The sequence below is a fragment of the Sceloporus undulatus genome, chromosome 2 (assembly GCF_019175285.1).
Source record: "Sceloporus undulatus isolate JIND9_A2432 ecotype Alabama chromosome 2, SceUnd_v1.1, whole genome shotgun sequence".
NCBI lineage: Eukaryota > Metazoa > Chordata > Lepidosauria > Squamata > Phrynosomatidae > Sceloporus > Sceloporus undulatus.
Window position 1 is genome coordinate 6,545,039 of NC_056523.1, and position 24,278 is coordinate 6,569,316.

General features: G+C 44.2%; 2 protein-coding genes across 9 annotated transcripts in view; both read right to left on the minus strand.

The window, feature by feature from the left end:
* Positions 1-24,278, minus strand: part of LOC121924250 (zinc finger protein OZF-like) — a 113,457-nt gene that overhangs the window by 69,778 nt on the left and 19,401 nt on the right. Inside the window, exons 1-5 of one of the 6 annotated variants that reach the window (XM_042455538.1) lie at positions 5,346-5,985; positions 5,052-5,172; positions 3,836-3,918; positions 3,472-3,592; positions 530-2,069 (exon numbers count right to left, since the gene is read on the minus strand). The exons of 2 other annotated variants lie outside the window; for them this stretch is intronic. In XM_042455538.1, the coding sequence (XP_042311472.1) occupies positions 1,117-2,069; positions 3,472-3,592; positions 3,836-3,918; positions 5,052-5,172; positions 5,346-5,759 (1,692 nt within the window). In that variant the 5' untranslated portion in view covers positions 5,760-5,985 and the 3' untranslated portion in view covers positions 530-1,116. Of the gene's footprint in view, positions 1-529; positions 2,070-3,471; positions 3,593-3,835; positions 3,919-5,051; positions 5,173-5,345; positions 5,986-12,155; positions 12,196-24,278 lie in introns of those variants that run through there. 3 more of the 6 variants (XM_042455535.1, XM_042455534.1, XM_042455537.1) reach the window with 3 other exon arrangements.
* Positions 16,144-24,278, minus strand: part of LOC121924279 (zinc finger protein with KRAB and SCAN domains 5-like) — a 29,025-nt gene continuing 20,890 nt past the window's right edge. For all 3 annotated transcript variants that reach the window (XM_042455597.1, XM_042455598.1, XM_042455596.1), the window contains exons 4-6: positions 22,323-22,408; positions 21,971-22,091; positions 16,144-16,798 (exon numbers count right to left, since the gene is read on the minus strand). In XM_042455597.1, the coding sequence (XP_042311531.1) occupies positions 16,191-16,798; positions 21,971-22,091; positions 22,323-22,408 (815 nt within the window). In that variant the 3' untranslated portion in view covers positions 16,144-16,190. The remainder of the gene's footprint in view (positions 16,799-21,970; positions 22,092-22,322; positions 22,409-24,278) is intronic.

Consider the following 24,278-nt stretch of genomic DNA (forward strand, 5'->3'; position numbering starts at 1 on the left):
ACAGTCCCGGGAAAGGACCATGTGGAAGAGCTTGGGAGAGGGCAACCCTATCTCAGATGTACAGCTCTTCAGGCAGTTTTGTATGAGGCGGTTGAGGGCCCCGGAAGAGGTTTGCTACCAACTGCACAAACTTTGCCATCAGGGGCTGAAGCCAGAAGAACACACCAAGGCTGAGATCCTAGACCCTGGCGTGGAGCGAGGATGTCACGTCCGTGCCGCCCCGTATAGAGGCGGCGCGGTCGTGACGTCCTCATGGCGGCGGCCGTGCGGAACAGCCGCTGCCATTTTGTGCACGCAGAGCGCGCACTAGGGTTAGGGGGGTGCGGAAGCACTGCTCCTTTCTAACCCTAGTACGCGCTCTGCGCGTACTTTCGTGCCCATCTGTAACGGGCCTTACAGTGTCAACTGTTCCTCTAGGTTCCCTCATATTAGTATTTCCTTATAGAGTCAGCTCTCTATATCCACAGATTTTTTTTAATCCACAGATTCATCCATCCACAGCTTGAAAATATTCAGAAAATATATAAATTCCAAAAAGCAAATCTTGATTTTATCATTTTATATAAGAGACACCATTTTACTATGTCATTACATTTAATGGGTGTTGAGAATCCACAGATTTTGGTATCCACGGGGAGTCTTGGAACCAAACCTGAAAAGACACCAAGAGCCCATTGCATTTCACTTGTATTTTAACTTGCAAGTTTTACCTCAGAAGATTCTTGAGTCTTGTTCCAGGCCACTACTTTTGTACTTTATTTTTACTTGTTTTCTTCTTACTGTAGTTATCTCTTACTACAGCGTTTGCCGCAGAAATTGCCTTAATGAGTTCAGGGTTCCCGACAGCCTCTTTTCATTGGTGAAAAGTGGACTTTGTCCTCTGACAGTACACAGCAAAGTACAGAGGCTCTTTTCACATTCTTGACATTTAAATGGTGTCTGATGTCTCCCCTGTATGAGTTAATTGATAAATAGCATTTTATCCCTTCTGAATTAAACTCTTTAGGTAACTCTTCTGAGAGAAACTCTTTCTACATTCCTGGTATTTAAATGGTTCCTCCCCTGTGTGACTGCTTGACGAAAAGTGAAGGAGACCTTATGACTGAACCCCTTTCCTCACTCCAAGCATTTAAAGGGTTTCTGACTTGCATGAGTTGTCTCATGATGTGAGAGGTTTGACTTCCGACTGAACATCTTTCCACACTGCAAGCATTTAAATGGTTTCTCCCCTGTATGCCCTAATTGATGGCGTTTGAAGTCTGACTTCCAGCTGAACCCTGTTCCACATTGCAAGCACTGAAATGGTTTCTTTCTTGTGTGAACTGCTTGATGAGAAGTGAAGCAGTCCTTCCGACTGAAACTTTTCCCACATTCCAAGCACTGAAACAGTTTCTCCCCTGTGTGAGTTAATTGATGAGAAGTAAAGTGGGCCTTCCGACTGAAACTTTTTCCACATTCCAAGCATTCAAAGGGTTTCTCCCCTGTATGAGTTCTCTCATGACGTAGGAGGTTTACCTTCTGACTGAACATCTTTCCACATTCCAAGCACTGAAATGGTTTTTCCCCGGTGTGAGTTAACTGATGACGAGCAAGGTGTTCCTTTCGACTGAATTTCTTTCCACATTCCAGGCATTTAAATGGTTTCTCTCTTCTGTGAACTGTATTATGTGGAATGAGCTGTATCTTCTTTCTGAAGCTCTTTCCACATTCCAGGCTCTTCAAAGGTTTCTTACCTTCACAGTAAGTCTGGTGTGTCTTCTGCCTTGGACTCTTTCTACATTCCAAACCTATTAATGCCTTCTCCCCTGAGTGCAATCTTTGGTGTGACATAAACTGTGACCTACATTTGAAACTCTTGCCACATTTCCAATGTTTAAATGGTTTCTCAGTTATCTGAGAGGTTTTATGAGAAATCAGTTTTTTCCTATAACTACGCTCACCATCTTTATAAGTTTGCTGCCATATGTGTGTCCTCCTGTGAACATTAAGGTTTGTTTTACAGCTGAAGCTTCTCCCACATACAAGACAAAGACACTCACTTCTTTTTTCATTCACATTCACATCACCACCTGGAAATGAGAAAAACATGCAGTCAAAGCACAAGAGAGGACAAAAAAATTGAATTAAATGGACATTATTGTGAGCAGGCTACTGGAAAGACAAATGAGACTCCAAAGCTTCACCATTGACATTCCTATGAAGCCTGTGGTAGAGACTGCCCAAACTAGAAACCTCTTTGAAGGAGCTCCTAATTGCTTGCATCTATCAAAACATGAATCCAGGAACTATCTTCTCTCTCACCTATGCTCAACTGAGCTTGCTGCCAGATATTCTACCTTAAAATAATGAGGAAGGGGAATAGCAATGTGTTGTACAGTTGCTACAGCAAATCCTCCATAAATAATGTCTATTATTATGGATGTTATGGATATAAGGGATGTTTGTGTTGGCTTAGTGGTTAAGACATCAATTCTGACAATTGGAAAACTGGAAGGTTGGCATGAAAACTGAGACACAAGTGCCGCATTATGGGGTGAACTCCCATCACTAGTCCTAGCTTCTGCCATCCTAGCAATTCGAATGCATGCAAATGCAAGTAGATAAATAGATGTCACTTTGGAGAGAAGGTAATAGGGTTTGGTGCAGTCATACTGGCCACATGACCACCAGAGTTGTAGCTGTGGTTTGTTTGGAGCAGCTGGAGTAACAGTAGTTGATATGGAGAGTTGGAGAGTAAGTGTGTGTAAATATTGTATTAAAATGTATATATTGCAACTGATGACAAAAGCCTCCAGAACTTTGGATGAATCAACTGCCTGTGAGTCACCTCCTTGTGTATGTGAAAAATGGTCAGTGCACTGCTAATACCAATAGCTGAGTGTATTGGCTGCATCTGGGTGACTTGAACTCAACTGCACCGGGAGTTGGTTTTTCCCTTGCCAACATATTAATTAAAAGACAAACATTAATAACAGCTACCAACAACATCACCAGCCCACATGTCAGAGTTAGCACCCAGAATTCCAGACAATCAATCAGTCAACTTGATTGATATAATCAACAGCACTTTATTGATAGCTCCAGAATCAGACATGTGCCTCACTCAGCTTCTTAGCTGAGACTGACCACACCCTCCCAAAGACAAAGTAACAGAATTCCCAAAAGCCAAATCCCCTCCCAAGCAGAAACCCGCCAAGCGAAGCCCCTCCTGGTTCCCACAGAAGTGAAAGCACATTCCCAGCTCTGAGCGCTCGGAGAGCCAGGCCTTCAAGGCCACCAGATAAGACACCTGGCCCTGCTATGCACTACTATCACTATCTACTCTTCTACTGCAGCTAAAGCCCCATCATCTCCCCAACTACTATACTACACTACAAAACACTATCTGGTAGAATACTAACAGGATTCTAACACCACCCCATCACCTTAAACAAGCTAATTTAATCTAGTATAAAGAGAAGGGAGTCTTACCCAGAGAGGTCACAATCTTCAAATTCTCCCCCATGACATCTCTATGCAGGGCCCTCTGATCTGGATCCAGAAAGTCCCACTCCTCCTCGCTGAAATATACAGCCACTTCCTCAAAGGTCACCTAAAAAAAAGATACCCATCAACCAAACATACTGAATACCATCAGGAAAGAAATGAAGTAGCTTAGGGCTGCTGAATACAATTTAATTTTTGGTGTAGCAGCACTCAAGAGTCACTATAGTGAACAACTTTGACTAAAGAAAAATGGAAAAGGAGTAGTTCTGCCTGGCCTGAAGAGAGAAACAGGGACCCAGGGCACCCAGCCTGATCCCTTCCTGGCCCTTCCAGAGAATTTGGCCCATACCTGATCCAGGTACACAGGTGTGCTCAGTGCCTCAAAAGGAAGAGGGAAGCTGGGATCTATTGGCAATGGTTGTGTTTCGTTGCCTGGAAGGAAAGAAAAGGCTGAACTGTTCCTCTGCTTCTGACTAATGTAGGAAAAGTTAAATTTTGTTGATTCCTTGCTGGTTCCCATACTCCTCTACTTAGCCAAATTCTATTGTGCTATGAGAGTCTCCTAAATTCATTCTAAAACTCCATATCCTTTATTCTTTAAGCAACTATTTGTTTGACTTGATCATTACCTAGTGATAACAAGATTAAAGGAGAGAGTCCATAAGAAGCCATCTTATATTCTACTGCTTGTTTCCAGGGTGAGGAAAAATTATCTGCTAGGACTAATAGGGTTACACCAACTGGAATTGAATTTTTAGCCAATAATTTATCATCAGCTTCCAAGCCCACACTTGAATTAATGGAATTCCTATCTCAAGCTTTAACTGGGCATTTGATGTACCTTTGGGTGCAGCCAAAATTGATCAAAGGAATTTTGTTTGAACCGTTTCCTAAAACACCTTCTTCATATAAATTAATATCTAAGCTCCAAAGAGAATTTGGGCTAATGTTTTGGTCTCAAAAAGTTTTAAAGGTGCAGGTATTAATTGTCTTCTGCCAGAAATTTTTTTTAATGGCATTCACTGACCTGAGGGCTGATTGAATTATATAATTCTGATGCATGTTCCTAATACATTTTCAGTGGAAGACCACCCCAAGATATTTAAATACATTGATCTAATTTATACCCTTCTACTTTCCAAGAGTACTACCTACAGAATTTTTGATTTATCAAAGTTAAGAACCAAGTGGTTTAGTCTACAGTAATAGTGTTGCAACATTTGCTCTTTTCAATCCAATCGGGGTTTGTGAAATTAGAGCAGCATTGTCAGCATATAGGAGGATCAGAATTTTGTGCTGTGCTAGATTGGGTGCATGAGTATCCATGTTATGTAAGAGGTCCATGAATGAATTAATGTAAAGATCAAAAAGAGTGGGGGCAAGAATACAACCCTGTCACACTCCTCTTTGCAAAGTTGAAGCAAAACATTTACTGCCTATGGATCCCTTCCCCACTTGGGCTCAGTAGAGCAAATATACAATCTATTTATTCCAACTCTATGATTCTATTTCAGGCACCCTCAAGATGAGGAGACTAATCAGGGAAGCACCCACTGATTCTTTACCCATTATGGTGGTGCTTTTCTCATCTTCCTGTACCATCCACTTGCACTGGACTCTCTTTCCAGAGTCTGAAAGAGCCTTCTTTGCCACAGGAAAATCACCAGCCTCTTCTACAATGAGTCCCTTGGAGAGGAAAAATAGTAGCAAGGATCACAAAGAGAAAGATCAGGAAAGATAAAAGATCAGGAGGGTGTTTGGATTTTCTCTCCATGATGATTTCCAGAAAATACTGAGCAGTAGATTCGACTGGAGGCTTACAATATCTTTGAAATTCTTAGGATAAAACTCTTCCTCACCTGCTGCTTTTCCTGCTTCCTCTCCTCTGCCTGGCTCAGGAGGAAACCTTCGGCCAGAGCCACCGCCTGGGAACTGGTCTCTGCCCCACATTCCCTGACCCAGGCTGCCATCTCTGGGGGAAGGACAACAAGGAACTGCTCTAGGACCACCAGGTCCAGGATTTGAGCCTTGGTGTGTCTCTCTGGCTTCAGCCACTGATGGCAAAGAGTGTGGAGCTGACTCAAAATCTCTCGAGGCCCATCAACCTCCTTGTAGCAGAACTGCTTAAAATGCTCCTGCTGTAGCTCTGAATGGAACATATCTTCTGTCACCCTCTTCTGCATGGTTTCTCTGCAGAATAATCCACTGCTCCCAGCTGGAAGACATGGAAGGCCTTTTCCTAACTCAGAGCAACCTAGACCTTGCTTTTCCATCTTTGACTGATGCTCCTAGACAGGTTCTGATACAGCCAAAGAGCTCTTCTCCCTCTTGCCAGATCTCCCCTCAAAGCAAAAAACTGGGGACATCATTCCTAGAAAGAAAAAATGTTTCATGAATGAGTTATGGTGAATGCTCTCTTGAAGTAGAGATGATTAATGCTCACTTTCACTCTAGATAATAAATAAAACTTTTATTTGTATCCTGTTTTTTGTAACTAGACAATCAAAGTGTCTCACAACATATTAAAAATCCACATTTACAACATTGTATCCAAAATTCCCCCCCCCCTTAAAACAGGATTAACACATGTTACCAATTAAAATAGCTATTAAAACATAATAAAAAAGAAAGAAAGAAACTATATACAGTATGATGTGGACAGAGCGGTGGGCTGATACACTGATGTGGGGGGGCAGTCATTCTGTGGCCCGCACTTTTTATTTCAGGAAAGGCCTGCCGGAAGAGATCCATCTTGACACGCCTTTTTAAAGCTGTTCTAAGCTGGCAATTGGCAGTCTCATCCGGCAGCCAATTGCAGAGAAGGCCCTCTGGGAGGATAGACCAATTAGTCTGGTTTTTAAGGCTGCAATAGATTCTTTGGAGATATTTGCTCCTTCTCTCCTCTATATAGCAAGACCACACAATGACTGAAGAAAAAGTAGAGAAGGTTTGTCTTTTCCTTCTGGGTCACAGACGAAAACCTTATCCCTATCCAGCATTCATCCAATAGCTGTGTTGCCATCAACTCATTCTTCAGGTCCCTCTGCCTTCCCCATATGCATCCCTGAGGCCTACCTTTAAAGTTCTTCATCATTATTTATTCATTTATTCATAAACTGTGAGTGACCTATATCAATTCTATGGCTATGGGGGGGGGGACATTTTTAATCATTATGCAAAGTTCAAAAGAATTAGGAGCAGACACAGCATTCCGAACATCAAAAGGGATTACGAGGCGCTTGGTAGGAAGCTGAAAGGAATGGAATGTACAGGTTGTCATCTTGTCTCTTCTGCCAGTTGAGGGCATGGTCCAGGAAGGGAGAGGAAATAGCGGATGTGAACAACTGGCTTCGCAGATGGTGCCGCCCGAGAAGGATTGGATTCTTCGATCATGGGCTGCGGTTCCATGAGGGGGACTTCTTGCAACGAACGGGTTGCATCTTCACGCCAGTTGGAAGAAATGTTTTTGCCAACAGTCTCAAGAACTTGATCACAGGAGGGCTTTAAACTGAGTTCGAGGGGGAAGGGAGAAGAGGAGACAAAAGGGTGGCGAAAATAGTCAAACTGACCATAGAGGAAACCAGGCAAACAGTGCAAGGACCCAACAGTGGGAGGCAAAAAACTTGCACAGCAGAAGTAAAAGGGAAACCAGGTCTGCGATGTTCTACACATGCACAGCGATGGGATAAGCAGATGAACTCGAACTCCTAGTACACCAAAGCAAATATGATATAATAGGCATCCCTGGAACCTGGTGGGAGATGAGTCTCATGATTGGAATGTGGAAATAGAGGGGTATAACCTTTTAAAGAAATAGCGCCAAACAGGAAAGGAGGAGGAATAGCACAATATGTCAGAGTATTTACACCAGTGAAAGGATCCTGGACATCAATCATGGAAGCCAGGTGGAAAGCATCTGGATAAGATCAAAGGGGAGGGGAAACCAACAAGGATGTTACGGGGGAGTCTACTACAGACCCCCAAGTCAGACAGAGGAATTGGTGATATCTTTCTAGACAGATGACACACAGTCAGAAAAGAAGATGTAGTAGTGTGGGCGACTTCAACTATCCTGATATTTGCTGAAGTCACAACTCAGCAAAATCCTCAAGGTCTGCCAAAATTCCTCACTGCCTGGAAGACAATTTCATGGTCCAAAAGGTGGAAGAGGCAACAAGGGGGTCAGCTATTTTAGATCTGATCCTAACCAACAAGGATGACTTGGTTAATGGGGTGCAAGTGGTGGGATCATTAGGTGGAAGTGACATGTTCTCCTGGAGTTTGTAATACAGTGGAAAGGAGAAGCCAGGCATGTCAGACATGCATCCTAGACTTTAGGAGGAGAGCGATTTCAGTAAACTTAGAGAAGTATTGAGGCGATTCCATGGTCAGAAATACTAAAAAATAAAGGAGTTCAGGACGGATGGGACTTTCTCAAAAGAGAAGATTCTGAAGACACAAATTTCAAACAGTTCCAGTGAGAGAAAGAAAAACGGGAGTGTCTCAAGAAACCAGATGGATGACTAAGGAACTTTCAACCGAGCTAAGTTTGAAACGGAAGATGTATAAGAAATGGAAAAAGGGGGAAATCACAAAAGGAATTCAAAGAAATAGCAGGCATGTGTATGTTAAAGCAAAAAGCTAAAGCACAGAATGAACTCACAGGCTTGCTAGAGAGGTTAAGAACAATAAAAAAGGGCTTTTTTGGATATGTCCGCAGCAAAAGGAAGAAGAAGGAAACAGTAGGGCCACTTCGTGGGAAGATGGCAAAATGCTAACAGAAGACAGAGAAAAGGCAGAATTACTCAACACCTTCTTTGCCTCAGTCTTCTCAGAAAAGACAAGGTGCTCAACCTGAGTATATGGAGCCGAGGACAGATAGAGGAATTTCACGCACAGAATAAGTAAGAGATAGTAGAGGAACACCTTGTTAATCTAAATGAATTTAAGTCTCCGGGACCAGGAACTCCATCCCCAGGTATTAAAAAGAACTGGCAATGTAATATCGGAGCCATTGGCAATAATCTTTGAAAACTCCTGGAAAAACAGGAGAGATCCCAGCAGACTGGCGGAGGGCAAACGTTGTCCCCATCTTCAAAGGGGAAAAAAGAGGATCCCAACAATTATCGTCCAGTTAGTCTGACTCATACTAGGAAAGATTCTGGAGCATCATTAACAGAGGTCTTTGAACATCTAGAAGCAAATGCCATAATCACAAAAAGTCCCATGGGTTTCAAGAAACAGTCATGCCCGACAAACCTATCTCTTTCTTTGATAAAATACCAAACTTGGTAGATGAAGGGAATGCTGTGGATATAGTATATTCTGATTCATAAGGCCTTTGACAAGTTTCCCATGACATTCTTGCAAACAGCTTGTAAAATGGGGCTAGACAAAGGAACTGTTACATGGATCTGTATTGGTTGACCGGCCGAACCCAAAGGGTGCTCAACAACGGCGGCTTTTCATCTGGAGAGAAGTGACCAGTGGGGTCCCAGAGGGCTCTGTCCTGGGCCCAGTGCTATTCCATCTTTATCCATGACCTGGATGACAGAATTGGGAGCATACTTATCAAATTTGCAGATGACACCAAATTAGGGGGAATAGCTAATACCCCAGAGGACAGGATCAAGATTCAAAATGCCTGATAGACTAGAAAGCTGGGCCACAGCTAACAGAATGAATCAACACAGGAAGTAAGTATTGCACTTAGGGCGGAGAAATAAAGCACAGATATAGGATGGGTGACACTGGGATGAACTCGTGTGAAGGGTCTAGGAGTCAGTAGCCACAGTTGAACAGAGTGAACAGGTGATGGCGGCAGCTAAAAGGCCATGCTTTTGGCTGCACATAGAAGTAAGTGCTAGATCAAGAGAGGAATAGTGCACTGATCGCTTGGTCAGGCCCCACCTAGAATGTGTCCAGTCTGGGCGCCACAATTCGAAAGGCATTGAGAAACTGGAGCGTGTCCAAAGGGGGCGACAAAATGGAAGTCTGGAAACCTGCCCTATGAGAGACTCAGGGAGCGGGGGTGTTTAGCCTGGAGAAAAGAAGGTTAAGGGTGATATGATAGCACTGTTTAAATATTTGAAAGGAGGTCCATATGAGGAGGGAGAAAGCTTGTTTTCTGCTGCTCCAGGAACAGGACCCTGCGAACAGTGTGTGTGGTTTTTTGGGGGGGCGGGGGTTTGTTTGTTTGTGTTTGGGGTGGATTTGCAAGCTACGGAAAAGAGATTCCACCTCAACATTAGGAGAACTCCTGACAGTAAGGCTGTTCGACAGTGGAATGCACTCCCTCGGAGGGTGATAGAATCTCCTTCCTTGGAGGTCTTTAAACGAGGCTGGATGGCCATTGTCATGGAGCTTTGATTTGGATTTCCTGCATGGCAGGGGGTTGGACTGGATGGCCTCGTGGTCTCTTCAACTCTATGATTCTATGATTCTATGATTATCAAATTTGCAGATGCACCAAATTAGGGGAATAGCTAATACCCCAGAGACAGGATCAAGATTCAAAATGGACCTGAATAGACTAGAAAGCGGGCCAAAGCTAACAAAATGAAATTCAACACGAGAATGTAGGTATTGCACTTAGGCGGAAAATAAAATGCACAGATATAGGATGGGTGACCCCTGGCTGATAAAAACTACGTGTGTGAAAGGGATCTGGAGTCCAAGTAGACCAAGTTGAACTGAGTGAACAGTGTGATGCGGCAGCAAAAAGACCAATGCAATTTTGGCTTGCATCAAAAAAGTATAATGTCAGGGTGCTTTGATTTGGATTTCCTGCATGGCGGGGTGGACTGGATGGCCCTAGTGGCTCTTTTCCAACTCTACGTTCTATGATTCTATGAAAAGAGGGCGACTTAAATGGCAAAGGGTCTGGAAACTATGCCCTATGGAAATGACTGAAAGAACTAGTATATTAGTCTAGAGACGAGATTGTTAAGAGGTGATATGATAGCCCTGTTTAGATATTTGAAGGGATGTCACATTGAGGTGGACCAGCTTGTTCTGCTGCTCCAGAGAACAGGACCCAGAATAATGGATGCAAGCTACAGGAAAAGAGTTCCCCCTCAACATTGGGGATTTTACTGACAGTAAGAGCTGTTTGATAGAGGAACACACTCCTTGGAGGGTGCCTTGACTGTGAGCTCCTGCATGGCCAGAACGGGGTTGGATTTCTTGGGATTTTCTTCCAAACATGATTCTATGAATGGACACAAGGCAGCTTACAACCTATTTTAAAACAATATACTGTAGTTAAACTATGCAAAAGCATCATCAAAAGTTAAATGAAAATAAAAAGCAAACAATTAAAATCATAAAACTCTAGAACAACATTAATATTCTTGATCTTAATGTTGGACAAGGCTGCTTTTTTCTTGCTAATGATGATACTTCTTTCTGATACTGAACCTTGCTTCCTTCCAACCAAAGCTCATGGCCTCTGGATACCTGAGCCCCATTTGTCCATTAGTTTAAGCAGAAGAGTTTGCTCTCAACAAAGGACCTGGCCTTCTCTCTGCCTTTCCTAGCAGAGATGCCCAGCCATGCCCAACATCCCACTGTATTTAATAGCAGCATGTCTTGCCGCTGTGCTCTTTCCAAGGAAGGTGGCAGCCTCATGCTCGTGTCCGAGGGAAAAGAGAAGGTTCCCCCCTAGAGATGGAAAGGGCCCCATAGAGTGCCCCAAAGTCCCTGCTTCCCTTCCATGGGGACTCTTCCTCCTCCTCCTCTATCCTGAACTGATCCTGTGGAAAAGGAGAGAAGGGCTGGATGGCACCCTTCAGGCCTTCTGTTCAGTCTCTTCATAGAAGACCTTTCAAGGGGGAGGCAGGGCAATGTCCCCCATTTCCCCTTTATTCATAACTGTTATTGACCTATCAAGCTCAGTGGCTGTAAGAGAAAGCAATGTTCCTTTTTAGTCATTCTCAAGGTGGAGGCAAAACATTTTGGGTGCCTGAGGCAAGGACAAGTGCCCCCCCTCTTGCCCAGGAGCACAAGGTGGAGGAGGATGATGGGCTTTAGTTCCCAAAGAAAGAAAAGGGAGGAGGAGAGGGACCCTCTTTGCCTTTCTCAGCCTCACAGCTGCATTGAGTTATATAAACAGATAATAAGTATATTAGTATTATTACGTTATTATTATTATTATATTAATAATATATTATTATTATTATTATTATTATTTCTGGATGATAGGCCACCAGGTGGCTAATGTTTATTTAAACAATCCCAATTGAAAACAAATTAATCCATAGCAGAGTTATGGAAAAAGACAAGGGCTCATGACCAGTACTGATCTTAATGCAAAAGCCCTGCCTCCTTCCATAAACAAAAATAGGAAGGAAGGGGAGAGAGAGAAAGCAAGGGGGAGGAGAGGAAGGAAGGAAGGAAGGAGAGGAAGGAGGAAGGAGTGTAAGCCTGTCCCCTCCACCTTTTCCTGTTCACTGAAGGGAACAGATTTAGTTGAAAATGCTAGGAATGGGGTGCCTAAAGAGCAGCCCGGCTCCTTCTCTCTCCAGGAGGCTCCCCTGCGTTGCCCACAAGCCGAAGATAATTCCCCAAACGTTTGGCCAAAATCACCAATCCCCCCCCCCATATCTCACCAAATACTTATTACCATTAAGACCAATCACCAAAATCACACCAAAGGCTCTGAAAAGTACCCATTTTGGTGTGAAAGTCACCAGATTGGCAACACTACCTCCAGTCCCGACCCTCCCTGGAAGGAGATTCGCCACTCAGGACCTGGAGGAGAAAGGGAGCTGGCAGCTTCCTCCTCCTCCTCCTCCATTGTCTTTTTCCTCTTAGGAAACCATTCATTCATTTAACCCTTGGGAAGCCAAGAGCTCTCTCTTCCACTGAGAATCCAGTATCTTTCTACTTTGCTTGTTGGGGGTGAATTTTTTAAAACATTTGCTACATTCCCAGATAGACCGAAAGCCATTGATACACCATTGGGGGGAAAAAAACACGACCCTCCTCCTTCTCCTCTGTCCAGCTGGAGGCCTTTTCAGCAGCATCAGCATTGAAGTGGTTAAGGAGAGATGGAGAAACACAGGCTTTCCATGTGAAGCGTGCGCTCAGCCTCTCTGCAGGAAACAAGGCAAAAGGCTGGAGCTGGGGAAAGGAAGAGTTTGCTATGGAAAGAATGTGGCAGCTCCCTCCAGAAACCCTGGCTTTGGGCACCTAGAAGGGCTCTGTTTTTTTCTATATTTTGTATGTATATGTGTTTATAATAAAAAATTATTTATTTATTATTTATTTGTATCCCGCTCTTTTCCAGGACTAGGACTCAGAGCGGCTTCACAGTATTTAAAAAAAATTAAAACAAAACAAAATAAAATGTACAATAAAATAAAAAGTACATTGAACAGAATTTTTTAACTGGTCCAACATGAATATCCAGCCTGTTCTTAGTAAATCCCAAATGCCTGCTGTGAACAGGTAGGTCTTCACCTGCCGGCAGAAGGCCATCAAGGAGGGGCCGTTCTGATCTCCCTGGGGCAATTTCGCACCCCTTTAACTGCCAAGGTTCAGAGCTATGGGGATTCTGGGACCTGTAGTTTTATGAGTCTTTTGTTAGCCTTCTCGTCAGAGAGCTCTGCGGCCACAACAAATTACAGTTCCCAGAATCCCATAGCATTGACCCATGGCAGTTAAATGGTGTCAACAGGATTAGTTCTGCAGGTGGATGCAGCCAGAGAGAGAGGGGAGCGCAGGGAAGCCTCCCAACTCCTCCCAGCATGTCTTCAAAAAGCATAGGACCCTGAAGTTTGGCCATCAAGTGGAAATTATGAGAAAAGGGGAGGATGGAGAAAGGAAAAGTCATCCCCAATACATTTGGGGAAAAACCTTCAAGGGTTTTCTAGGTGATTCAAAATGTTTGGTTTATACAAGGCAGACCTTTCTTCCATTCACATGTGCGTATTGTTGGTTTTGAATAAAGGGCTTGTGGAAACATGCTGACCTGCTCTTTCTTTTTGTGTGCCTGGGATCTACGCTCTCTGAATGTGTCTGTGGAGCCACCTATGGCCCCGAATAACATCAGGGGAGCCTACATTTATACTGTCAAAACAAGAAGCCTTGCAGAAGTTCTTGAAACTCCTCCAGTTAGTCACCTTTGATGCATTGACTTGAAACATGCCTTTGAAACAGTTTTGATCTTGAGGGTTGCAGCCTTGGCCTGGGATTCTGGCAATCTGGGTTGGAGTCCCCCAAGCAGCCATGAGAGCGGACCCTGGGCAAAGCTGACTTCTCAACCTGGTCTTCCTCGCAGGGTTGTTTGTAGAGGAAAAGTATGAAGAAGAAAGGCAGCTCGGTAGACAGGGGCATGTTTGCTGTAGATCTGTAAAGCAACAAGGAAAGTCTCGATTTCTCCAGGGCTCCTTCGCCATCCTCATTAAGCTGAGCTTTCTAGAATCATAGACTTGGAGGTCTTTCAATGGAGACTGGATGGACACCTGACTGTCCGGGATGGTTGACTGAGAGTTCTTGCATGGCAAGGTTGCACGATGGCTATATTGTTGTTTCAACTGAGTAAGGACTTTAGCTGGTTCCACTCTCTCTATCTCTCCACACACACCGCCTTCCTGGCTTTTTGTGTGTTGGCCTCCATTCAAACAAAAAAGCTACAGTCTCTTCTCTCTTTACCCTTTTGTCTGGTTCTTTGCTGCAAGACAACCAACGGAGGAGCCTCCTATCACTCTCCTTGCCAAATAGCAATAGGGCTGGCAACCCCACAATAGACAGAGACAATGGACTAGTTGCGTAGTGATCTCTATACAATTGAAGTCGAAGGTTTTCATGGCCGGAATCCATAGTTTTATGTGCGTTTTTCGGGCTACGTACCATGTTCTGAAGAGTTTATCCTGACGTTCACCGCATCTGTCATGGACTTCTCAAGAGCCAGCCACAATCGGCAAAACCAGATTAATAAATAAAGATGTATTCTCCTGCCCACCAAATCTGGCGGGTTACAACAGTATACATCAAGTACAAAGTTTCTAGCTATCCCCTTCGTATTAAAACAGAATCGAAGGAGGTAATGGCGGATCGACCAATATGTCGGCCGATGATAGTATGAAATTTCTGTGCCCCCGGTGGCGGCAGGAAATAGGGGTAAGAAATTGTAGCGAGCAATTGGGAATTTGTACGACGTAACCCGCGCATTCCATCCCGTTACACTTTAGTATAAAACATTAAAACATTAAGCATAACAAAAATAGGCGAAAGATAGGCGGGGAAGATAGACAGACGAAGGGGACAAATATCTCTATCTGCGGAGGGTAACTAATATACTCTTCTAAACATGGCCACATAGTCCGAAAATCCACACAAAACTCTTACTGCAACTTTTGCCTAAGAAATGCCTAAGGAGTTCAGGGTTCCTTCAGCCTCTTAATCAGGGGTAGGCACCTGCGGCCCGCGGCCGGCATGGGCCCGGCAGGCTTGGGACTGGCCCCCACCCGGTCCTGCCGCCGATTGCCACCGGAGGCCTTTGGCCTCTCGCATGAGGGCCGTGGGGCCTTTTGGCCTTCCGGAGGGAGGCGGGCAACGGGGGGCAAGCGACGGGCAAGGGGGGCAATGTCTATAGAAGCCTCCAAAACATTGCTTATTAACATTTTTTAAAAACTCAGCAATTTTTTTGCATGTCCTCCTTTTTTTTAGAAAAAAGTGCCCTCCATTTGAAATTTGTCCTATATTTGTCTCAGTTTTATTTATTTTAATTTTTTTTTAAAAAAAATTTAATTATTTAATTATTGGCTTCGGCCCCCCAGTTGTCTGAGGGACAGCATCTGGCCCCGGCTCAACAGCTTGCCTACCCCTGCTCTTAAGGATTAAAGTGAACTTCTCAAGAAGAGAAATTCTCAAAGTGATGGACTAACTCTTTCACATTCTTGACATTTAATGGGTCTTCCCTGTTGAGTCAATGGATAATAGCAATTCTCCTTTCTGAATTAAATTATTTCCACACTCCAGCATTTATATAGTTTCTTCCTTGTGATGAATTGATGATGGTTAAGTTACCCTTCTGACTGAAACTCTTTCCACATTCCTGGCATTTAACTGGTTTCTCTCCATGTGAACTATTTGATGAGTAGAAAGGTTATCCTTTCGACTGAATTTCTTTTCCACATTCCAGGCATTAAAGGGGTCTCTCCCCTGTATGAGTGTCTCATGACGGAACACGGTTACTCTTTCGAGTTGAACCTCTTTCCACTCCAACACTGAAATGGTTTCTCCCATGTGTGAGTTATTCATGACGTATGAAGTCTATCTTCGAACCGAACCTCTTTTCACACTGCAAGCACTGAAGGGTTTCTCCCTTGTGTGAGATAATTGATGACGAGTTACAGCAGGACTTCTGACTGAATTCTTTCCACATTCCAGGCATTTCAATGGCTTCTCTCCTGTGTGACTTGATGACTGAATGAGGTTTCTTTTTTCTGGCTGAAGCTCTTTTCCCATTGTCATCTGTATTGGGTTCTGACGTGAGAGGTGTGCCTTCTGACTGAACATCTTTTCTATTGGAAGCCTGAAACGCTTTCTCCGTATGCGTTGTCTTGTGACGTGAGAGGTCAGCCTTTGACTAAATGTCTTTCCACACTCCAAGCATTGAAATATTTTCTCCCCTGAATGATCTAATGATGATGCCAAGGGTACTCTTTTGACTGAAACTCCTTCCACATTCTTTGCATTTAAATGGTTTTCCCCCAGTAAGACTTAATTGATGACGAGTTAAGTATGACTTCTGATGGAACCGCTTTCCATATTGCGAGCAAGGAAACGGCTTGTCTCCTGTGTGGTTTCTTGATGATGAATAAGGCTTGTCCTCGAATTGAATTCTTTCCACACTCCAAGCATTTAAATGACTTCTTCTCTGATTCTTGATGATGAATGAAGTTTATCTCCCCACCAAACCGCTTGCCATATTCCAAGCATTTCAAAAGTTTCTTCCCTGTATGTCCTGCTTCATAGTTAAACTGGTGTATCTTCTGTCTTGGGTTCTTTCTACACTCCAAACCTATTAATGATTTCTCCCCATAGTGCAGTTTTTGGTGTGACATAAAGTGTGACCTACACCTGAAACTTTTGCCACATTTCCAACATTTAAATGGTTTCTCTGTTATTTGAGAAGTTCCATGAAAAATAAGGTTTTTCTTATAACTACTGTCTCCATCTTTAAAATATTGTTCTCCTATGTGTGTTCTCCTGTGAAGATTAAGGTTCGATTTACAACTGAAGCTTCTCCCACAAACAAGACAACAACATTCACTTCCGTCTGCATTCCCATTTATATCATTACCTGGAAATAAGAAAAATATGTGGTTAAAGTGCAAGAGAGGTTAAAAATCCAAAATAAAATGACTGCCTAACACACATTACTGTGAGTGGGCTACTGGAAAGACAAATGAGACCCCAGAGCTTCTACATTTACATTCCTGGGATGCCTGTGGCAGAGATTGCCCAAAGCAGAAAGCTCCTTGAAGGAGCTCCTAGTTGCTTGCATCCATCAAACATGAACCCAGGAACTATTCTCTCTTACAACTGGTTTGCTGCACTGTGCTTCACAGAGGCCACAGCAAATCCGCAATAAACAAAATCTGTTATTGTTAGTATTTTATTTTCTATCCTGCCTTTCACTAAAAATGTGTCTTTATAAAGGTTACTCCGTTCTGCATTGGTCATGCCTCATATGAAGTACTGCATCTAGTTTTGGGAGTAGCATGAGAAGAAGGGAATACGAACGTTGGTACTTACCCGTGAAACGTTCATTTCCAGCAGACAAGGGTCCTAGTATCCTGTATTCTGGGTTTAGCTCCTCCTATTTGCTCCTGTAGGCAGGGACAATAAACAAAAGACCAGACCCTATATAGGGAGGAGCTAGCCCCCTGGGCCTCAGTCTATAACAAGCCAAGCGAGTAGTAAGGTAAATTAAGGAACTGAACTTTAGTAACCTCAGCCAAGGGTTAACTAGAACACCTTAGAAAAAACTAGTCCAAGAACAAACAAGAACTCAGAAAAACCAATCCAGCAACAACAAGAAGAAGAACAAGGCAGGTCCACCAACAGGCAGGCAGGGTCGGAGGCCTCAGGCAGCACCCGGGTGCGCAGGATGCTAGGACCCTTGTCTGCTGGAAATGAACGTATCACGGGTAAGTACCAACGTTCATTTTCCCAGCAGACAGGGTCCTAACCTCCTGTATTCTGGGATTTACAAAAGCCCTCTCGAAGTGGGAGGGAGGTGCTGCTAGGAGACTGTGGCCCCTGACACAATCTGTTGGAGGACCCTCCTTGCAAATGACGCTTCAGCGGACTGAGATACGTCCACTTTGTACTGTCTTATGAAGGTCGAAGGCAACTTCCATGTGGCCGCCCTGTAAATGTCTGACAGAGAGGCGCTAGTGGCCAGGGCCGCAGAGGTAGATGCACTCCTGGTTGAGTGAGCCATCACCCCCTCGGGTGGAGAGAGATCAAGAGTTCGGTAGCTCTCTTAAATACTAGACCTGACCCACCTATTCAGAGTTGAGGCAGATACCTTGCACCCCAAAAAGCCTGGGAGAAAGGAAACGAACAACCTCTCAGATGACCTTAAGGTTGAAGTCCTCTTGATGTAGATTTTGAAGGCTTTGCGCACATCCAATGTGTGCCAGGTCTTTTCCAAGTCCTTCTTAGGATCGGGGCAGAATGAAGGCAGGAGAATGTCCTGTGACACCTGACAGGCTGAGTTGACCCTAGGCACGAAGGTAGGATCTGGACGGCGGCACACTGAGACCGGCCTAAAAATATACAAGTCCTTATGTACCAACAGGGCCCCAGCTCTGACACCTGTCTGGCAGAGGTAATGGCCGTGAGGAAGATGACCTTGAGGGAGAGGTGTCTGAGGAAGGGCTCCCGAAGGGACTTACTCAGCCCAACCATCAGCGCCTTTAAGACCATGTTTACACCCCAAGTTGGAAAACGATGTCTGGTGGGCTGGCCCTGTTGGAAACTCCCCTCAACAGCCTCTTAATGTGAGGATGGCTGCCATTCTAGCTGCTCTCGTATGGAGCAGAAACGATGTGATGGCAGACACCTGCCTTATAACCATGTTGGGTCAAGTCCCTTCTTAATGTCATCTTGGATGGACTATAGCAGGTCAGCCACTGAAAACCTGAAGCAGTTGATGAGAACTTGTCTAAGCGGTGGATTATGAGATCAATCAGAATAGAACCTGATCTAATCTGGACCTATGGCAGCTTCCAGCCTATCACTGATCACCTTGTCAACTGGCTATAGCAATGAAGGTGATATTAAGGTGATTTTACTTGTAGCAATTAAGACTTACCACTCTGAAAGAGGAATGTTAATGTCTGACCTCCAATTAAAATTTAAAACAATGTGCAGTTCTTTACTGGGACATCTGTGAACCTGTGTAAAATACGACTAATCCCATGGTTAGGCAAAGAAGACACTGGATTAACCTTTATCTCACAGACATTGGTGAGTCCATGCAGAAGCATAGATGCACTCTGTGTTAATAGGGCATGTGGTCAGAATTAAATCTGATTTCATCTGAGCCTGAACTTGTCTAGAGGCTTCAAAAATCACCCCAACTCCATGTAGCAGACTATCATCAACCTGTATGAAGTCTGAGGGGTCTCCCGGCTGAATGAACTGCTGATTAAGGGGTTACAAAAAGGGAACAGAGGGCTTGGCAAGAATAGCCCTCTGGTATCGAATTTTGAGGAGATAATTTTCTCCATGAAAAGGATCTGTCAAAGGAACACAAACCTAAATTTTAAGTAGTATAGTGGACCCTCGATATGTACTGGAGTTGGATTCAGGACTTTGCATGGATACCAGATCCATGGAAGTTGAAGTCACAGAAAATAGGCATAGGCACTAGGAAGTACATTTTCCCAGCCTCAGAAGGCAGTGGACAATGGTGTTGTTTGGGCCAGACCTTGGCATGAAACCCAGTCAGGGATAAGACACCCACACAGCAGTTAACCTTATAACAATAAAATCATAGAATCATGGAGTTGGATGAGACCACAAGGGCCATCAAGTCCAACCCCTTGCCATGCAGGAAATCACAATCAAAGCATGCCCAACAATATGCAAAGGAATTAGTAGCACCCTGAGAACACTAAAAGAAAGAGATTGGCAGCATGAACCTTCATGGCCTTGAGCCCAACTCATCATATGCATGATAGACCTTGTTACAATAGGTCTTCCAAGCCAGGCAGCAGCTGAATGGCAAGCCCATCAGCAGGCATTCTTATTTAAAATGTAACTATCTAGCCAAGGTAAGAGGTAATTGTGATCTTTGTGGCAGACTCTTCAGGGCTCTGCAGGATGTCTGAATGGGATTTGAAGCAACCCCTTAGCAGAAAAACCTGATTATATTGTAAAATACTCATGGAGGAAAGGAGGGGGGTCTCCTCCCCATGGAAAGGAGGCTGTTTGTTTGTTTTTGATAAGAATTTTTCTTAACCCCCTGTATTAGTGAGAACCATCTCATGGAAGAAACTGTATTTTTTAGTTTCTTCCCTTTAATAAACATCTCTCCTATGAAAGAAGGGAAGGCAAGGGGAGCTATCTCTCCTGAGGATAGCTGACTGAGGTTCCCTGTGTTTTATGACAGGAACATAACCCTTATGACAGTAAAGTGGAGCTTGGTTGGTCACCTTAATCCAATATATCTATCACCTCATATGAGTTGTTTTTACCAAAGATCCTCAATGCATGTAAGCACTAGAGGTCTGCTGAGTGACCAGAGGCCTTTTCCTTGCTTGAGTCACCCTGTTTATTAGCATTTAAATGAATCTATATTGTTAAAGCTTATGCTCTCAATGAGAAGTGCTATGGCTGAAAACAAAGGAGGTAGAAGCATGTGCTCATCTTATGTCTTAGGCTGTTCCATCAAAGGCAAAAAGGCTCTGGCCCTAATGGAGACAGAGATGGAGGCCCATGAGGAAGGAAGAAAAATCATCATGTTGTCTTATGACTAGCCCCTTCCCTTGTTGAATTAGTTTCCAGGCATCTTCTCTGGCCTGGAAAAAGGAGAGGGGATGAGCAGAAACAGCACAACTCAAACTTCATGGGTTAACAGTAATAAAATGAACACCAGAAAAAGTTAACCAGTATCTCTTGTAAATCTGAGCCCCCAGACCTGTTGCTGTTGCTCTCCCCTCCTTTATTTGGCCCATCAAGGGAGGCTGCCTGGGCAGTAGCTTCTTCCAGGCACTGAGGAAACTGCTCCTGGGTTAGCAGTGACCGAAAGCCATTGGTAATCATGGGTAGATAGCTGTATATGGCCTGTAGCGTAGCCCTGATACTCACAGGGCACTTTGTTTTATTTATGTTTGAAACAGCCCCAACTTCAAGCTGGGGTTTACAAGCTTAGCCCTTGTTATCTCAGGCAGGCTTTATAGTAACCTGGCTGCATAATAGAAGCTAGCTTGGTCCTCAACTCCCTTCCCACTTGCATAGGTAGCTGGGAAGGGTAGAGGGGCTGCTGTGGGACATGGCCCCCCCGTTTACCTGAGGTATGTCTGTATTCTGAGAAAGGATAATTTCTGATGGAAAGGAGAGGCCAAGCGCTCAAGCTGCTCTCTCAAGAGTGCCACAGTTTGGGGCAGCCAAACACAATTGGGGGTGAAGGGAACTCTCCACCCATGATATCCACAAGTGGTTACCTCTTTTTGTTGTTGTAATTTTTTGGGAGGGAACACAGGAGGATTTGTATCCATGTGCTCTCTTAGTATCCTTGGGTTGGAATAAACCCCAAGGGTCATCCAGTCCAACCCCATTCTGCCATGCAGGAACTCTCAATCAAAGCATAACCGATAGATGGCCCTCCAGCCTCTATTTAGAAGTGGGTGGCAGAGGCCATGCTCTCTCTGGGGAGGACATGAAGCCACGTTCTGCTTTTTTGTGGGGTGCTCTGTGGCAGCCAAAAAGACCATTTTAGAGTTGGAAGCTTCAACTCCTGCTGGGCCAAGTCCAGCTTCCTCTACAGCCATGCGGCTGTACAACATAAAGGAAGAAAAGGACTGAAGTGGCAGTAGTGAAGAAGCTGCAGAGCAACAGCAAACTCATCCCAATGGGTCTCCCTCTGAAGCCAGCTCCCTCCGTTGAGCTGGCAGACCCTGAGCTAGGGAAGCCTGAGCTAAGGATGACCCTTAGACAGTGCTCTTGGGGTCCTCTGCCATAGCCACCACCAAGGAAGGGGGGGAAGGCAGGAGAGAGGAGATGAAGGGAAGGCCAATAAAACTCTCAAACCGCTTTCGGAGAAAGGAAAAACCTTGCTGGCTCAAAGAGACGCATCCTGCTAGGAGCATAGGCAGGAACAAGACTGAGGCCCAGGGGGGGCTAGCTCCTCCCTATATAGGGGCTGGTCTTTTGTTTATTGTCCCTGCCTACAGGAGCAAATAGGAGGAGCTAAACCCATAATACAGGAGGTTAGGACCCTGTCTGCTGGGAAACTTACCCAAGGAAGCCACCATCTCCAAATTCTCCTCCATGACTTCCGTATGCAAGGCCCTTTGGTTTGGATCCATAAAGCACCACTCCTCCTCACTGAAATACACAGCCACTTCCTCAAAGCTCACCTAAATAAAGAAGATCGCCATCAACCCAACATACTGAACTCAATTGGGAAAGAAAATGAAGAAGCTGAATTCAATTTAATCTTTAGTGTAATGGCACTCAGTCACTTTAGTGAACAACTTTGACTGGAAAAAAGGAAAAGGGAGTGGTTCTGCCTGGCCCAGAAAGACAAGCAGAGAACCAGGGAACCCAACCTGATTCCTTCTTGGTCCTCCAGGGAATGTGATCCCTACCTGATCCAGGGTCACAGAAGCTGGTCTCCGACTGTGAAAAGGAAGAGAGGAGCTGGGATCTATTGGCCATGGCTGTGTTTCGTTGCCTGGAGGGAAACAAAAGGCAAAACTGTTCCTCTGCGTCTGACTGATGTATTTTTCTACTCACCCAAACAAGGACAATTAGGCAGATAGTTTTTAGAGACTCAGAACATCAAGAGGTTGACCAGAGAACAAGACATGATTACCGTTTATTATTATCCTTTGTTTATATAGTGCCATCATTACAAATGGCATTTTACAACTAAAAGAACAGGAAAACAATTGTAAACAAAAATTATGGAAACATAATTATAGAAAGACTTCAGAAATATATGACAAGGAAGACTGACTCCCAAAGCAGCCTCTCAGGGAAGCCCTCAGAAGGGCAAAATATCACTAAAGATTCACTGCCTTTTTCTGGGCATGAATGTTCAACTGGAGGTGAAGAAGTTTCTGTGACTCTAGAGGTTCATAAGAAATACAGTGTAAGTATTTTCCACACAGAAAACAAGTAAAAGCTGAGGACTGCAAAGCCGTCAACCTTCAGAAACAGCACTTTAGCTGCCCTTATATCTTTGCCAAGAGATACACAATAATAATAATAATAATAATAATAATAATAATAATAATAATAATAATAATAATAATAAATATTTATTTATATCCCGCCTCTTCCGCTTTGAGAATTGAGGCGGGTAACAGCAAAGTGAATACAATATACAACAATAAAAACAACAAGCCCTACAAGACCCCGACCCAACCCTCCCTCCCAACTATAACATTAAACAGTAAAAAAGTTTTAAAAGTACATAACAATACATCAAAGTTAAAAAACAAATCACAAATAAGAAAAATAATAAAAGGAGGGGGATTCAATTGGTTCTGGACATTATCAATCGGGGAAGGCCTGCCGGAAGAGAAAGGTTTTTGTCACCTTTTTGAAAGCCTCAAGCGAGGATAATTGGCAAATCTCTTCTGGAAGGTCATTCCATGTTTTTGGAGCGGTGTCAGAGAAGGACCTCCAGGAGGTCACCGCCAGTCTGGTCTTTCTAGATTGTAAGAGATTTTTCCCGGAGGATCGGAGTGTGCAGGAAGGATTGTATGGGAGGAGGCGTTCCTTCAAGTAGACTGGACCCAGGCCATGTAGGGCTTTATAGGTGATAACCAACACCTTGTACTTTGCCCGGAAGCTAATAGGCAGCCAATGTAGTGATTTTAAAATAGGTGTAATCTGGTCGAACTTGGATTTTCCAGCAACCAGTCTGGCTGCCATGTTTTGTATCAATTGGAGCTTCCAGACGTGGCACAAAGGTTGCCCCATGTAGAGCGCATTGCAGAAATCAAGGCAAGAGGTTACTAGAGCATGTACGACCGTTTCTAGGTCCCGCTTCTCCAGGTAGGGGCGCAACTGGTGTATCAGCCGAAGCTGATAACAGGCACCAGGGACGTAGCCAGGATTTTAGGAAGGGGGAGGTCCAGAATAAGTGCCACCATTATAATGGGGCTTGGGCGCAGCAGCACACACCATTCATTTTTCTAATGGAAGGGGGGGTCCGGACCCCAAGAACCCCCCCCCCGGGTACATCCCTACAGGCACTCCTGGCTGTCGCATCAATCTGAGAAGTCAGCTGAAGCGACAAATCCAGGAGCACCCCCAAGCTGCGAATGCAGTCTTTCAGGGGAAGTGTGACCCCATCTAGAACTGGTGAACTTATCTCCATACCGGATTGGGGTTACCTATCAAGAGTACCTCCGTTTTATTTGGATTCAGCTTAAGTCTATTTTCCCTCATCCAATCCATTCCTGACTTAAGGCAGTCATTCAGGGGGTAGATGCCCTCCTTGGTCACTGAAACAGTCCGAGACATAGAGAAATAAATTTGGATGTCATCAGCGTACTGACAACACCGCAACCCATGTCTCCGGATGATCTCAC